This window comes from Ylistrum balloti, unplaced genomic scaffold, assembly GCF_031769215.1.
Source record: "Ylistrum balloti isolate Yb309-2 unplaced genomic scaffold, AGI_CSIRO_Ybal_v1 Utg371104, whole genome shotgun sequence".
Lineage (NCBI taxonomy): Eukaryota > Metazoa > Mollusca > Bivalvia > Pectinida > Pectinidae > Ylistrum > Ylistrum balloti.
This window is the reverse complement of record NW_026782608.1, coordinates 774,585-791,672: the sequence shown is the minus strand read 5'-3', so window position 1 is coordinate 791,672 and position 17,088 is coordinate 774,585. Positions and strand designations below refer to the sequence as shown.

The 17,088-nt window shown below is 33.4% G+C and overlaps 1 protein-coding gene across 1 annotated transcript in view; it reads left to right on the top strand.

Moving 5' to 3' along the window:
- LOC132560694 (sortilin-like) overlaps nucleotides 1-16,564 on the top strand; it is a 32,800-nt gene extending 16,236 nt beyond the window's left edge. The window contains exons 16-24 of the mRNA XM_060225363.1: nucleotides 3,692-3,977; nucleotides 4,191-4,314; nucleotides 4,472-4,546; nucleotides 4,925-5,035; nucleotides 5,376-5,496; nucleotides 6,037-6,149; nucleotides 6,441-6,558; nucleotides 7,387-7,506; nucleotides 9,881-16,564. Of these exons, the coding sequence (XP_060081346.1) occupies nucleotides 3,692-3,977; nucleotides 4,191-4,314; nucleotides 4,472-4,546; nucleotides 4,925-5,035; nucleotides 5,376-5,496; nucleotides 6,037-6,149; nucleotides 6,441-6,558; nucleotides 7,387-7,506; nucleotides 9,881-9,895 (1,083 nt within the window). The 3' untranslated portion in view covers nucleotides 9,896-16,564. The remainder of the gene's footprint in view (nucleotides 1-3,691; nucleotides 3,978-4,190; nucleotides 4,315-4,471; nucleotides 4,547-4,924; nucleotides 5,036-5,375; nucleotides 5,497-6,036; nucleotides 6,150-6,440; nucleotides 6,559-7,386; nucleotides 7,507-9,880) is intronic.
- Nucleotides 16,565-17,088: the final 524 nt, after the last annotated feature.

Sequence of the window (17,088 nt, the reverse complement as noted above, 5' to 3'; positions counted from 1 at the left end):
CTTTTGTCACTGCGGAATGTATAGAAAACTATGTCTTTTGTCACTGAGGAATGTATAGAAAACTGTCTTTTGTCACTGAGGAATGTATAGAAAACTATGTCTTTTGTCACTAAGGAATGTATAGAAAACTATGTCTTTTGTCACTAAGGAATGTATAGAAAACTTAGTCTTTTGTCACTGAGGAATGTATAGAAAACTTTGTCTTTTGTCACTGCGGAATGTATAGAAAACTTTGTCTTTTGTCACTAAGGAATGTATAGAAAACTATGTCTTTTGTCACTAAGGAATGTATAGAAAACTATGTCTTTTGTCACCAAGGAATGTCTAGTAAACATGTCTTTTGTCACTGAGGAACGTATAGAAAACTATGTCTTTTGTCACTGAGGAATGTATAGTAAACATGTCTTTTGTCACTGAGGAATGTATAGAAAACTTTGTCTTTTGTCACTGAGGAATGTATAGTAAACATGTCTTTTGTCACTGAGGATTGTATAGAAAACTTTGTCTTTTGTCACTGAGGAATGTATAGTAAACATGTCTTTTGTCACTGAGGAATGTATAGAAAACTTTGTCTTTTGTCACTGCGGAATGTATAGAAAACTATGTCTTTTGTCACTAAGGAATGTATAGAAAACTTAGTCTTTTGTCACTAAGGAATGTATAGAAAACTTAGTCTTTTGTCACTGAGGAATGTATAGTAAACATGTCTTTTGTCACAGAGGAACGTATAGAAAACTATGTCTTTTGTCACTGAGGAACGTATAGAAAACTATGTCTTTTGTCACTAAGGAATGTATAGTAAACATGTCTTTTGTCACTGAAGATTGTATAGAAAACTTTGTCTTTTGTCACTGAGGAATGTATAGTAAACATGTCTTTTGTCACTGAGGAATGTATAGAAAACTTTGTCTTTTGTCACTGAGGAACGTATAGTAAACATGTCTTTTATCACTGAGGAATGTATAGAAAACTGTCTTTTGTCACTGAGGAATGTATAGAAAACTTTGTCTTTTGTCACTGAGGAATGTATAGAAAACATGTCTTTTGTCACTGAGGAATGTATAGAAAACTATGTCTTTTGTCACTGAGGAATGTATAGAAAACATGTCTTTTGTCACTGAGGAATGTATAGAAAACTATGTCTTTTGTCACTGAGGAATGTATAGTAAACTTTGTCTTTTGTCACTGAGGAATGTATAGAAAACTTTGTCTTTTGTCACTGAGGAATGTATAGAAAACTTAGTCTTTTGTCACTGAAGAATGTATAGAAAACTATGTCTTTTGTTACTGAGGAATGTATAGTAAACTTTGTCTTTTGTCACTGAAGAATGTATAGAAAACTTTGTCTTTTGTTACTGAGGAATGTATAGAAAACATGTCTTTTGTTACTGAGGAATGTATAGAAAACTATGTCTTTTGTTATTGAGGAATGTATAGTAAACATGTCTTTTGTCACTGAGGAATGTATAGTAAACATGTCTTTTGTCACTGAGGAATGTATAGTAAACTATGTCTTTTGTTATTGAGGAATGTATAGAAAACTATGTCTTTTGTTATTGAGGAATGTATAGAAAACTGTCTTTTGTCACTAAGGAATGAATAGAAAACTTATGTCTTATGTCACTGAGGAACGTATAGGAAACATGTCTTTTGTCACTGAGGAATGTATAGAAAACTTTGTCTTTTGTTACTGAGGAACGTATAGTAAACATGTCTTTTGTCACTGAAGAATGTATAGAAAACTTATGTCTTTTGTCACTGAGGAATGTATAGAAAACCTATGTCTTTTGTCACTGAGGAACGTATAGTAAACATGTCTTTTGTCACTGAGGAATGTATAGAAAACTTTGTCTTTTGTTACTGAGGAACGTATAGTAAACATGTCTTTTGTCACTGAAGAATGTATAGAAAACTTATGTCTTTTGTCACTGAGGAACGTATAGTAAACATGTCTTTTGTCACTGAGGAATGTATAGAAAACTTATGTCTTTTGTCACTGAGGAATGTATAGAAAACTTTGTCTTTTGTCACTGAGGAATGTATAGAAAACTATGTCTTTTGTCACTGAGGAATGTATAGAAAACTTAGTCTTTTGTCACTGAGGAATGTATAGAAAACATGTCTTTTGTCACTGAGGAATGTATAGAAAACTTTGTCTTTTGTCACTGAGGAATGTATAGAAAACTTTGTCTTTTGTCACTGAGGAATGTATAGAAAACTTTGTCTTTTGTCACTGAGGAATGTATAGAAAACTTTGTCTTTTGTCACTAAGGAATGTATAGAAAACTATGTCTTTTGTCACTGAGGAATGTATAGAAAACTATGTCTTTTGTCACTAAGGATTGTATAGAAAACTTTGTCTTTTGTCACTGAGGAATGTATAGAAAACTATGTCTTTTGTCACTAAGGAATGTATAGAAAACTATGTCTTTTGTTACTGAGGAATGTATAGAAAACTATGTCTTTTGTCACTAAGGATTGTATAGAAAACTTTGTCTTTTGTCACTGAGGAATGTATAGAAAACTTTGTCTTTTGTCACTGAGGAATGTATAGTAAACATGTCTTTTGTCACTGAAGAATGTATAGAAAACTTTGTCTTTTGTCACTGAAGAATGTATAGAAAACTTTGTCTTTTGTCACTGAAGAATGTATAGTAAACATGTCTTTTGTCACTGAGGAATGTATAGTAAACATGTCTTTTGTCACTGAGGAATGTATAGAAAACTTTGTCTTTTGTCACTGAGGAATGTATAGAAAACTATGTCTTTTGTTACTGAGGAATGTATAGAAAACTTTGTCTTTTGTCACTGAAGAATGTATAGAAAACTTTGTCTTTTGTCACTGAAGAATGTATAGAAAACTTTGTCTTTTGTCACTGAAGAATGTATAGTAAACATGTCTTTTGTCACTGAGGAATGTATAGTAAACATGTCTTTTGTCACTGAGGAATGTATAGAAAACTTTGTCTTTTGTTACTGAGGAATGTATAGAAAACTGTCTTTTGTCACTAAGGAATGTATAGAAAACTATATCTTTTGTCACTGAGGAATGTATAGAAAACTTTGTCTTTTGTCACTGAGGATTGTATAGAAAACTATGTCTTTTGTTACTGAGGAATGTATAGAAAACTATGTCTTTTGTCACTAAGGATTGTATAGAAAACTATGTCTTTTGTCACTAAGGAATGTATAGAAAACTATGTCTTTTGTTACTGAGGAATGTATAGAAAACTATGTCTTTTGTCACTAAGGATTGTATAGAAAACTTTGTCTTTTGTCACTGAGGAATGTATAGAAAACTTTGTCTTTTGTCACTGAGGAATGTATAGAAAACTATGTCTTTTGTTACTGAGGAATGTATAGAAAACTTTGTCTTTTGTCACTGAAGAATGTATAGAAAACTTTGTCTTTTGTCACTGAAGAATGTATAGAAAACTTTGTCTTTTGTCACTGAAGAATGTTTAGTAAACATGTCTTTTGTCACTGAGGAATGTATAGTAAACATGTCTTTTGTCACTGAGGAATGTATAGAAAACTTTGTCTTTTGTCACTGAGGAATGTATAGAAAACTTATGTCTTTTGTCACTGAAGAATGTATAGAAATCTTAGTCTTTTGTCACTGAGGAATGTATAGAAAACTATATGGAGTTTTTATTTTACCTCCAATGACCTTACTGATAATGTGTTTCAGGCTCTGAGTGGCCCTCACCACTACCACATTGCTGACAGTGGCAGCCTGCTTGTGGCACTTCCCTCTGATACCGACAGACCTACGGTCATCAAGTTCTCCACAGATGAAGGACGGTGTTGGCACTCATACACTTTCATAAAAAATGAGACAGAGGCCATTAAATTTACTGGTCTGTTGACTGAGCCTGGCTCGACCTCTATGACTGTGTCTGTGTGGGGCTATCACCCAACTACCAGAAAGTGGACTGCCTATGTATTTGACTTCCAAAATGTCCTCAAACAGCAGTGTAAGTATGCTTTGCAACAACTAATTATAACTTTGGGGCACATGATTTGTGAGTTATTGCTGTAGGTACATAGTTTTTCCATGAAGGTATTTTAGAGCAACTTAAATCATTTTAGAGAAAATTTTATCATTTTAGAGCAAATTTTTATTTAAATGCGGTCACATGTAAATGTATTCTTTAGTTATGCATTGTTTTTTTTTTATTTTGCTGCAGGTACTTCCAACGATTACGAAGAATGGCTTGCACACGAAACTTTACGTAAATATGAAAGTGACTCAATGAAGGGCTGTTTACTTGGGGAGAAAGAGAAATTCAAGCGGTTAAAACAGGACTCTTGGTATGAACTTAATGATAGATTCATATCACTAAGATATATTTTCACTAAATTTTTGTTCAGAATTCAAGGATTTTGTAATGTGTGATTTAAAAAAAGTCAAGTTTTCCTGAATTTCTCTTTATGAAAGCAGCATCCATGCTTTTTATTTTTTTTGCAGGTGTCACAACGGCTATGACTACACAGTAGAAAAAGATATCCAGCCTTGTACCTGTTCTAGAGAAGATTTTGAATGGTGTGTTGTCTTTATCCAGGAGTAGCTTGCTAGACACCAGTATCAGATATTGTATTGTCTGAAGTAATGTTTCACATACTCTTCTTAAATATCTGTCCTTAATGAAAGGAAACCATCAGAACAAACAATTCAAATATGACTGGGATATAAGGCATTACTATGAAATCAAGAAATACAAAACCACACCAACAAGGAAAAAAAAAGAACCACTAAAACATTTGTTTGTTTCAGAAAAGTTTTACATGATCGAATTGAAATAAGCATGGTAAGCTGGTTAATCAAATTGTGAAATTAGTGCTAAACCAAGTCCTACTGTATGTTGCTAGCAGTGAATAATGAATTCATCATTTACCTTAGAAATATGTCTTCTTTTTACAGTGACTATGGTTATTTTAGACCAGTTGGTGGCCTCAACTGTCTAAGAAACAAGTCCATGGCTGTCTTGGATATATGTATGCAGGGAAGAGAGGAGGAAGTTATTACAGAAGGGTGAGATGTTAGATTGTCAGTTTGACAACAAAATGTCAATGTGACAACAAACTGCTAGTCTGACAAAAAAAGCCAGTGTGACTCTCTCAGAAGTCCTAATACAGCAATTTATGTAATGATTTGTATAATTTACACAGAGGAAAAATCTTTTTGGCTTAACGATGGTCCTATCTATTACCCTATCAAGTTAATGTGAAGATATTGATCTTGTTGTTATCTACCCTAAATTTTGCATCGTGATTAATGCCAGCTCTACTTTACACTTGTTTATTTGTGTGCGACCAAGCACGACCAAGCACTGACATAGAATTTTAATGCTTATATATTTGATAACTTGTAGATTTAGAAAGGTTCCTGGTGACAAATGTGAAAATGGTTTCTCGCCGGTTGGTAAAACAATAAATCTGGACAAACATTGTAAGGAAGGTGATAAGAGCATTCTTGGCGTGGGAATTAAAGTAGTAAGTATTTAAACTGCTGAAGTGACTCTCAGCACAAATCTGTGTCATTTATACATAGTATACCTAGTCAAAGTACTTATAATAAATGTTCTGTCAGGTCGTAGCACACAAAGTATACCTGGTCAAGAAACTTATAATAAATGTTCTATCAGGACGTAACAAACAAAGTACTTTAATAAATGTTCTATCAGGACGTAACATACAAAGTATACCTGGTCAAAGTATTTATAATAAATATTCTATCAGGTCATGACATAAGAGCTGTGAGATCTGGAATTTTAGGCAAAAGTAAAAAAAAATATTTATCAAACACATATAATTTTTGAAAGATAATGAGATATCCCCGAAATTTCAAAATATTCAAGCAATACATTTATGATTTAGAGAGAATACATATCAGCAACATCCATATGATGAAATTAACTTTGTTAGGTAAAAAAAAATTGAATTTCATTCATTACTTGTGTTATATTTCTCTTTTGATGATAAGAAACTTATTCAGGAAAATGTAAGACTGAGGATTCAACTTGCGTATTTCAGAAAAAATCAGGCCCCAATAGCATGGTGGTGGCAGCTATTGTTATGGTGGTCATTCTCTTTGTGGTTCTAATGTCTATCTACTTTGGTTACAAACTCTGGATCATACGTAAACAGTGAGTATTCTCCAACACTCCTACCTCTGAGACAAACTATGGATAATTTGTATAACATAGGTATTGCCATACACTCCAACTTTAACACAAACTATGTATCATCCAGGATGTCATTGCTGTTGCAGACATTGGAATGTAAAAGATCTCTAAATCTATATACTGTCTTGTTAACTTACTGGTACAATATATGTGTGCTGAAGGTTCGTGACAGTGTGATTCGGATAGTGATTTGGTAAAGTATTACATTCCAGTAAAACTGAGGAACTAATTAATTTGAATATTACTTTACAGTCGTGTGGTGTATCGTTACTCCCTGTTAAACCAGTCTGAAGCAGGAGACTATGACAATGAGTTTGAGAACGCCTTATCACCAAAGTCTGTTGTTTATCAGGATTCTTCTGATGATGAGGTATAGAATTTACATATCTGGTATGAATTATTGAGTCCCCATTTGCTTATTTTGATTAAAAATCAGAAATTTTGAGTAGCAGTTTTGTAATGAGCCTTTTCCTACCACACAATTATTCAATATGTCCCCCAAACGAAGTGGGGGGACATATTGTGTTTGCTCCGTTTCTTCTTCTTTTTATTATTTATATTATTTGTATTTCTTCCACTTTCTTCCACCAGCGAGGTTTCTGACGCGTTTCTCAAAAACAATTGCATGGAATTTAACAAAACTTTACACACATATTCATACATGCGAGGTGGAGTGCATGCCACTTGAATTTTTCCAATCGGTCATCTGAGCGGTCAGCTGTGGTCTAAATTTGGCCAAATTATAAATATTGTCTGATTTTCGTGAAAATTGGTATATATGTATTAGGTGGCACTATAGGAGAAAAATGGCGTAGTCCATTTTGCATTCAGCCATCGATCGATCATCTGAGCTGTCAGATGTGGTCAAAATTTAGCCAAATTTTAGATATTGTCCGATTTTTGTGAAAATTGGTATAGATGTATTAGGTGGCACTATAGGAGCAAAATGGTGTAGTCCATGTTTGGCATGACTGCAGGTCTGATTATTGTGATCATTTACTGCTGAAGGGGTCGTTTAGGGGATATTTGTAATGGTCCTCATTACAATTAGTACTTGTTATTCTTGTCATAGGGCCTACTATGAAAATATAGATGATAAATTTTAAGCTGCATTACCTATTTTTTTATAACAATAAAATTTTTAAGATTGATTTGTTAAAATGTAGAGAAATTAATGAAATATGTTCTGTCTTAAAAGGAGTTGAATTCTCCAGCAGTAAAGAAAGATGTTGCAAACAAGAAAACACATGGTGGTTCCTCTAACTCCAAGGCAGGAAATGGCCATGTATTCCAGCCCTACCATGACGACTCTGATGTAGTAAGTACTCTCTACAAAATTGTGATCATGAGGAAAGTCAGAGGCTCACATTTAAAAAGATGTGAACTTAACGAGGAAAGGTATTGTTATTGCAATAGATAAGACAGGCTTGAAAAAATGTAACCTGTTGTTGATAAATATTGTTCTTGTATTAAAGCCAGAAGATCAGAAAAGTGTGACTTATTGAGAATAGAAACTGAGGTGCATTTGTCTGGGATAACCTTGTGTACAACATATTCTATTACTTACTGAACAGATTTTGTTTATATTTAAACTATAGTATCATAACTCCAAGTTCTATACCTCATTAGATTTTGGTGGTCATTGGTCAAGGCGAAAAGTGACCACTTTGGAAATGAAAGCTGGAATACAAGATATCTCATGAATCCCTGAATAGATTCAGTTTATGTTCACACCAGGGGCATCATTCCCTAGTGTTGCTACCATATCAGTATTGCAAGACCTTGCTTATGCAAAAATAGAATCACTGCTCTTTCAGCGATTTTGTCCAGTTTGCAAAAGTTATTGCTTTGTGTACTTCAGAGTGCTACCCCTTTGACATAAACTGACCAAATGACACCAGTCTTTAGGTACACAGCTCCCAGTCCCAGAATAGTACAGCTGAAAAAGGACACTCCTGCTTAACTTCTTAAATACATGACTGAAAACTTACCAATCAGCTGATTTATAAGACAGATCAGAAAAGCAAACTGACAAACAAGTGACCATTTGGTACATGTTTTTGACAGCTACATTTGAGAGGAATTTTTGAATTTCATTTAATGTAGAGGATAAAACAGAAGAAAGAACTTTCAAAAGAATTAATAAAGATCAAACAATGGAGTGTCCCAAAATCCCTCTGGAATTTCTTGCTTGAACTTTCTCATTAGCATAGTCAATGGATATTTATTGTCACAATAATGCCTTTTTAGCCCACCATCATCAGGTGGGGTATTCAAATCGCCCTGCGTCCGTGGTCCGTCCGTCCGTCCGTCCGTCGCGCAACCGTCCGTAAACAATTCTTGTTACCGCTATTTCCGTCCGTAAATTTCACAATTCTTTTTTGTTACCGCTATTTCTGGAAAAGTACTGGATTTCTGATAAAGTACTTTCTCAAATTTCATATGCAGGTTCCCCTGTGTCCCTTGTTGTGCATTACCTTTTTTGTACCTTTTTTTGGATTTTGGATGTAAAAGTTTGTTACCACTATTTCTGGGAAAGTACTGGCCGAAATTTCATATGCAGTTTCCCCTTGGCCATCTTGTACCTTTTTTGGATTTTGGATGTCTTGGAAAAGTTTGTTACCGCTATTTCTTGGAAAGTACTGGATGGATCTTTCTCAAATTTCATATGCAGTTTCCCCTTGGTCCCTAGTTGTGCATTGTACCTTTTTTGGACTGATTCGAATTCAAGATGGCCAACAGGTGGCCATCTTGGATTTTGGATGTAAAAGTTTGTTACCGCTATTTCTTGGAAAGTACTGGATGGATCTTTCTCAAATTTCATATGCAGGTTCCCCTTGGTCTTTTTTGGTCCCAACAGATGGCCATCTGTGGATGTAAAAGTTGTTACCGCTTTTTGGAAAGTACTGGATGGATCTTTCTCAAATTTCATATGATGGCCCTAGTTGTGCATTGTACCTTTTTTGGAGGTGGCCATCTCTTGGATTTTGGATGTAAAAGTTTGTTACCGCTATTTCTGATAAAGTACTGGATGGATTTTTCTCAAATTTCACATGCAGGTTCCCTTTGGTTCCAAGTTGTGCATTGTACCTTTTTGGACTGATCCGAAATCAAGATGGCTTCTTGGATTTTGAGAGTAAAATCTTGTTACTGCTATGTCTGAGGAAGTACTGGATGGATCCTTCTGATATTTCATAGATATTGGTTTCCCTTGGTCCCTAGTTGTGCATTGTACCTTTTTGGGACTGATTTGAAATCAAGGTGGCCCACAGGCCGCCATCTTGGATGTCGACAGTAATACAGCACAAGCATATTGTCCATTATCCACCTGTAACTGACTGCTATCTAATAATACTTTGGGATCTTTTTCAAATGATATTTGCTAATAAGTGCTTAATAAAAATATCTTGTGCCATCATTGAGTACATTCAATGAAGACCAGTTCATGAACATTTACAACACCTGTAACAAACAAAAAAAAAATGAATAAATCTTCAAGAACTGAAAATAGATCCTCAAATCGTGGGCGCCAAGATCCCTCTGGGATCTCTTGTTATACAATAATGCATTTCACTTTAGCATAGGACAGGTTGGACTGTTTTAGCCCAGGGTATTCTTGTTATGTTAAGTAACAACTGCTTGTGTCTGCAAATATCTCTGTTTTGTTTTAAATGTTGTCACTTTGTTTGTAGGACATGCTTAACTGAAGGATGACTGTGATAAGACTTTGCTATTTCCACGTGGAGCTACATTCCAGTAATCATGTGATAGAGAAGATGGTGGACAGTCGTCATGTTCTAGAGTACAGCATCCATTACCACTGTGTCCATACACTACATTTTTATTTCAAGATGTGACCTTTATTTTGTATGGCCTAAAATCTTCACCAAGTCCTTGCCATTTATTAATCCACTGTGTTGTTTTTCCATCCTTACCCTTGTTTCCGAAGGTTATCTGAAAATCCTACAGTGTTAAATTCTTGAAGTGTAATATAGTGATACAATTTCCTATATAGATTTCCAGTAGGTGTTTTATCATGTTCCAAAAGTTAAGGATGTATTTTCTAAAATTTTAACTGAGATACACGATTTAGAAAAAGAAATATGTAAAGTCATGCAGACCGGAGCTTGTTTGTGATTTTGGTTTCTTTAAAGGTGTCCAAAGCTATTACAGGTACCGTCTTAATTACTGATACTTGTCTCAGGTATACTTCTGTATTTAGCTGTTTGAAATGATATTTGTGCTAGTCTCAGGCAAAGAAGGAATGTCTCTGTATGATAGTCAAATGAAAATGGAGATTTTCGTAAGGCATTTAGCACAATTACAAAATTTATTCGAATATAGAAGATATTTAATACTCATAGCTGGACAAAATATTTATTAATTTTTTTTTGTATTAGCTAGTGTTGTTACAGTGTGTGTACCATAAATTTCCTGCCATAAAACCAATGTTCTATTTAAAGCTGTTGTCCTGTTATAAAAGACTTTTGTGCATATCATGAATGTCCTAAGTAGTCCCAGACATTTTATCTTAATTGTTGGTCAAGGGTGTTGTCATAGTGGTGAGATATAATCCATGTACGCCGAGGGTTAACACAGGTGCATTAGGATCTTAATTGTCAGCCAAGGATAAAGTGGTGAAATGTGCTCCCAAGGTTAGCACCTGTAAACTATGACCCTAGTTCATTGTCGATGGAGGGTGTGGTGGAAGTGGACATACATCATTCATAGCAACAAATCAGCTGTCTTTGATTTACAGACTTGTATCTTGTAAAATTTTGAAAACGTCGCTACATTATCTATTGAAATATGAACAACTGTACCTTTGTAACCACTAAGCCAAATATAATCAGACTTGTGTTCCATTGCTTTCGCTTTACCAAATATATAATAACTGATGTACTATATCTGAGATTTCAATTATCCTCATTAAGGGAAGTAAAATATGTCTTTTAGGAAGAAATCTTTGGCTCCTACTAGTCTGGCAACAGTTCTTTGATTCTGTACACAACAGCCCTGAAATATCAAAAAATCAAATGCCAAGGAAATTTCAAACACAGGCATAATATTGCTTTAAATTTGATTTTATTTAGTTTTTATCAGGGTGGTAGCAGAGAAGAGTTATTTTCATATTTCAAGACATTGGATATGTGTACTTACATAATCAGCATGGGAGGGAAACTATAAACATCTATCAGTGTAACAAAGATTTTGTTGTATGAAATTTTCTGATTTTGAGCTCATCATGGCTTTCCACCCTACTTTGTTACTGCTCTGTATGTATATCTATACTCTGTAATATAGCACATATCTTAGGCTGTCATCAAAATATTGTCCTCAGGTAAGGGAGACAATCGAAAACCATACAGAATTTTAACTTGAGCTAATAGAAGCTCAGAAAAGAATTCTGTCTCTAGCTGACTCCATATTCTTGTTTCAAAATAACAGTCATTGACTACAGTTATTGGAAATCACTTAGATCTTGAGAATACTTTCATGAACATACCTCTTCAGACATATTTCCAAATACATGATTTTGTGATTTGGATCTAGAAATGATTTTAAATTCATGAATGATGAGCTATTAGAGAACTGGATTTTGAAGGATGTTGTTATTAGTAACCAAATCAACATGGATGCCATCCAGAGTTAATATTGTACAAATAATTGTAAGGGATTTGAATTCACAATAGACTCTACTGGTGTACTAACACAAAAATAAACCCTGTGTGACATATATTTTCAGTGATCCACAGTATTAGTTTCCCTTATGCTGATGACTGCTTTTGGACGTATCTGCTCTATTGTATGTTAATTTGTACTTGTGATTCATCAGGTGTTTTTCTCTTCCTTGTGCCACTACCTTATCTAATCCAGAAAGTGCAATCATGGAACATGTTATTGTCTTTATATGATGTTAATGCAGGAAAATTTGCAGTGAAGTACGAAATGTTTTGTCATTTATTTGCTCAGATTGTTGTACTGATTTTTTGTTGATAACTCTGCTTTGAATTTCTTTTTTTATTTTTGTATTCTGTTGGCATCAGTAGAACATCATTGAAAGATTATCTTAAGACCACTATATAAAACTACATAACACTACAAGCTTGCTTGAGGTTTGTTAGAATCATTTTGGGCTCCATGTTTTACCTCTATGAATATATTTTAGTACATGATGATCAAAAGAGAACTTCGTCTAAACTGAAATGTGAAAGTGCATTAGAGTTTCATTTATTGGAAGAAAGTGCTGAAATGAATATCATGTACTTACAAGTGTTGTGTGAACAGTCAGGGTCCTGAATGTACACATATTTTACTGATCAAATATTGATTTCATCGTTTTGTATTGCTGGGAGATGAAATATTGCTATATTGTATCTATATTATGTTATCACTTTTTCTTGACATATTTATTTTAAACCTTTTTATGTTGTGTTTACTTGCTCACTTCAGTTCTGTCTTTGTTTACCTCTGAGTGATGTGTTGGACACAGTTTGAATGTGTAGTTGGTGTACTCTATAAATAAGCTTAGATTAAACTATTAAATGGGATATTGGTTTTGTTGTAATAACTCATATGTACATATCATTCTCGTGAAGTTGACACTTAATGCATTTACTTAGGATTTCTAGCCTCAGTTTCATTAATCTTCTATAACTTAGGGAATTCCTTAACATTAAACTTCCCATAGGAGAGCATAACATAACTTAAGGAAATTTCCTTAAATTAAAATTTTTCCTTATTGTATGTAATGGTTTTCTATGGTAATTAAGATTTCCTTAAAGAAGATTCATGAAAATGGGGCCTGTGTTTATAATATTGATGTGTCAAATAGGGAGCTGGTTATCCTGGTAGATGTTGTAAGTGTAGAAATATTTGATAATATGACTGATATATTCATTTTATACGTTTCCATTAAAAAATATTGCTGTTGATAAAATATAAACATGTTATTTGCTATATAAACTTTAGGTTTACTGTAACAAGTTTGTAATGATTGGTCCTAATTGAGAACCATTTGCAGTATCATCTTCAGTCTTTATCCAGTTTTTTTTTTGGTGATGGTTATGGTTTGAAACTTTTCATACTGTTATTTCTTCAGTAATGGTAAGCAGATGTGATATATAGATACAGACTCTTTTCCTGTGGTTTCCTATATATAGTTTGAATCAGATTTCTAGACATTTTCCTGTGGTTTCCTATATATAGTTTGAATCAGATTTCTAGAGAGAGCCTCAGTGTATCTCTTCAGTGCTTATTGAATGCTACTGTTCATGTTTTGTTTTATATGTTCCATCCAGAATTTGATCATTTTGACCGATTAAAGGTTATTGATTTCTGTAGATATATGATAATACTATTGAATATGGACCCAGTAGTGTGTGAGGTATAAGGTTGTGCTGGGGGAAGAAATCCATTTTTATCACATTGGCTGTGTTATTCAGTGCATGTACCCATGTAGCAATTTTGTGCATCAACCAAAGTATTATGACCTTTTGTGATGTCTGGGTATGACGGTTTTTAGTGTCACTTATTTGTCAAATGCATAATGACTTCACAATTAAGATCATAGGAGGAGAGACAAGATGAATCCAAAAATGACATGGAGAAAACATGTTTTTTTGTAATATTTGTAAGAATAATCATTCATGTGAAAGGATCTTAAATTTGTTTCCATTTCATATACACTTATTAAACTAAGTGTTTTGTAGAATACCATCAAAGATCCTATATGTGTAACTGTCTGTGTATACTGTGTTGCCATTTCAGTTTTCAATTTTTATATGAATATTTATTTGTCACCAGATTTGTCAGGTTATCCAAGTTCTGAATTCTGAAAAATTTATTGTAAAATAATGATACATCTGGTTTGCAGAGACTTCTAGATTGCAGGCCCCAGTTGTTCAAAAGCTGGTTAGAGATAACCAGTGGTTTGTGAAGATTTTCAACCATGAATGAAACAAAATTGGGAATTGTCTTTATTATAGATTTGCTGAGACAGGTCAGATTGATGTATTCTGAGAGTTAATTTAGCCTTGAATACTCTTATATTTTCAGTGGCAACAATTTTTCACTAACTACTGGTTATTTCTAACAACCTTTGAGCAACAGTCAAACATTGCCTTTGTTGGAACAAATTATGCTGGCTGGTTTACATGAAAACCGAGACGGACAGGAATCTGGTACAGATAGAATGCACTGAACTGTCATATTCAGGTTCATATAACAGTGTTCAAATTTTTGTAATAGAGTTACAAAGTGGTCAGTATAATTTGTTTTGGACAAACACTATTCAACTCTGCAGCTAATCAAATACAACATAGTAATTGGTACACTGTTAATCATAATGTTCTTTTTAACCTGAAGTGATACATTATTTAATACCTTAAACTATTATCAGTAGCAAACACTACTTTCTCAAATCAAATCACAAACGTTTTATAACATGGTCCTTAATTTTGATTGTTGGTGTTAGGATTATTTCTGATAACATTAAGTCTGTAATGAATAAGGCACTTCAGATATGTTTTAGTTTTCACAAGACTATCTGGGAATTTGTTTGTTATGTGATGAACAGAATCTTTCATTTGTTTCCAATTTTGTATTTGATTGATGTAATTGGTGATAATTTTCTCATGTTTCCTCCATTTTGATGGGTTGTCATATAGAGTTACTCATGTCCTTGGCGTTGGGCAACATTCTGTCTCTTCCTATCATGAATGGTGTTGTCCCTCTATCAAGGTCATTTCATGAGGGATTTTGATAAATTTTTATGCTATTGAAAAAGCAATACATCATATCTCAAGGTCAGGGTCATCATAACTATTTATAGAAATTTGGAAAAAAACTTATGGTTATAAACATCAGAAGCTTTCCTAGTTTTATTAGCAGCAGCTAACTCTGGTGAACTGTTCTAAGGAAATGTAATCTTTTACCAATTACATGAATCTCATTGAAAGATGGAGACTTGAAGGATGTTCAGTAAGACTGTTTGAAGTTTATATAGTATGTATTTATAAAAGAAAGTTAAAAATCTTGAAACTTGTATTTCTCCATTCATGACATGTTGTGAATTTTTTCAATTGAATAATGTGTAACAATTTACATTTCAAAAAAGTTTGTAGATGAAACTAATGGTAAAAGTTTCAGCTTAAGTTTGATGGATTTTGATAGCATTAAATGTGTCTTCCGTAACTAATGGTAACGAAATACATGTAACATGAAATTTACATAATATGCAGGCACTGTAGCATATGTTTAACAGTATGTATTTATAGAATTTTGTCATTTTTGTTTGTAATTTTTTTTCAAAGATAAAATGATCTGCATATATGAAAACAAATCTGATGTCGACTAAAACCAGAAATATTCTTCAGACTTCAGATACATGTCTGCAAATGTTTCATCATAAAGTTTTTACAGTGAGCCTGTTGAATTTTACCTGGTTTGAATGTTAAAGACAAATTTGGAAGTCACTTGCCTGTATTTGTATCAAGGACGCTGCTGAAATGTTGAATCCATTGATGATGTCATAGTTTCAACAGAAGTAACCTAAAGCACATCGTAATGTATTATATAAGGTTGCATAATTTATTTGAACATAATATGTACATTACATGATAAGTAAAAAAACCTACATGTAAATACATGTACTTGTCTCACAAATTTGACTCATACCAGGTGAATGGTTTATTTGTGGGATGGTCTACTTGTTCATGATGAAAAAGAAAAGTTTTGTGTTTTTAATTTTTTTTTTATTCCTAGAGAACTGTGATAGACCTGTTACCTGTATGAACATGAACACAATACCAGTTTGCTCACATTTACTGTCAAGATCATCAGTTCTCTTAGTCACATACATTTCTCATTAATATTCATGGAAGAAAAGAAATCTCAAACTGTTCTGAAGGTGGTTTATGAAACCTTGCATTAGGATTTTGTATGGCAGAATTCACATCTATAACACCTGATATGCTTATGCTAATTGCTTGTGACATGGAATGGTTTGTTGTTTTATTTAAGGTTTAATCATCTGCCCAAGTCATTGGTATACCCGGTATGTGACTTTTTTCGTTCAAAATGTTTTCAAAAGTCAGCATTTGGGAAATGGCAAAGGTTTTACTTCAATTTTAATCTAAATTTTACAGTGTAATCATAACAAAGAGAAAAAAATGTGATTATGGTATCTGATATTATTTCTAGCCAAATTTGCAAAATTATGAGAAAAATGTTTTGTCTCTGAAAATTGAAGGAAAAAAGAAAAAAGACTTGACTGTATGACACTGCAGCTGACTATCTGGTTGCTGTCGTATTAATTGCAGGTGTCATATGTGAAATTCATTTGATTTAAAAATATGCAATAAATATGTAATTATTATTGTGTTGCCTCTTATATATTCATGATACAACAAAACACAGGACTATGAACATCACCTTTCTGAAAATATTATTTAGATCCTTTCTCGGATGACTTAATTTTTCCATCAGTGTTACAACACATTCAGTATACAAGTGAACAAGGATAAACTTTTATTACTAATGATTAAATCTATTTCAGTTATGATGAGGTATTAGTGTAATTTTATCTCTAGACAGAATTATTCTCACGGAGGATGCATAGAGATTCTTTTGTTGTAGTAACACACTTAATCCAAAGCTTAGTAGCTAGTTTTCAATTTCTAAGACGATGGACTTTCCATTGAAAAGAATTTAGTTTCTTCTCCATGCCATGAAGTGGCTAGGGCATCTAGTGTGTTGCCTTAGGCAACAATTCTATCATAATGTGGTTTCCACTGATTTACTGTCTTAGAGTGTTTCCTAAAATTACACACAGAAGTAACACCAGGGTGTTTGTCCAGGATTAAGTAGTCTGATTGGATACTATAACAATGGCCATGGT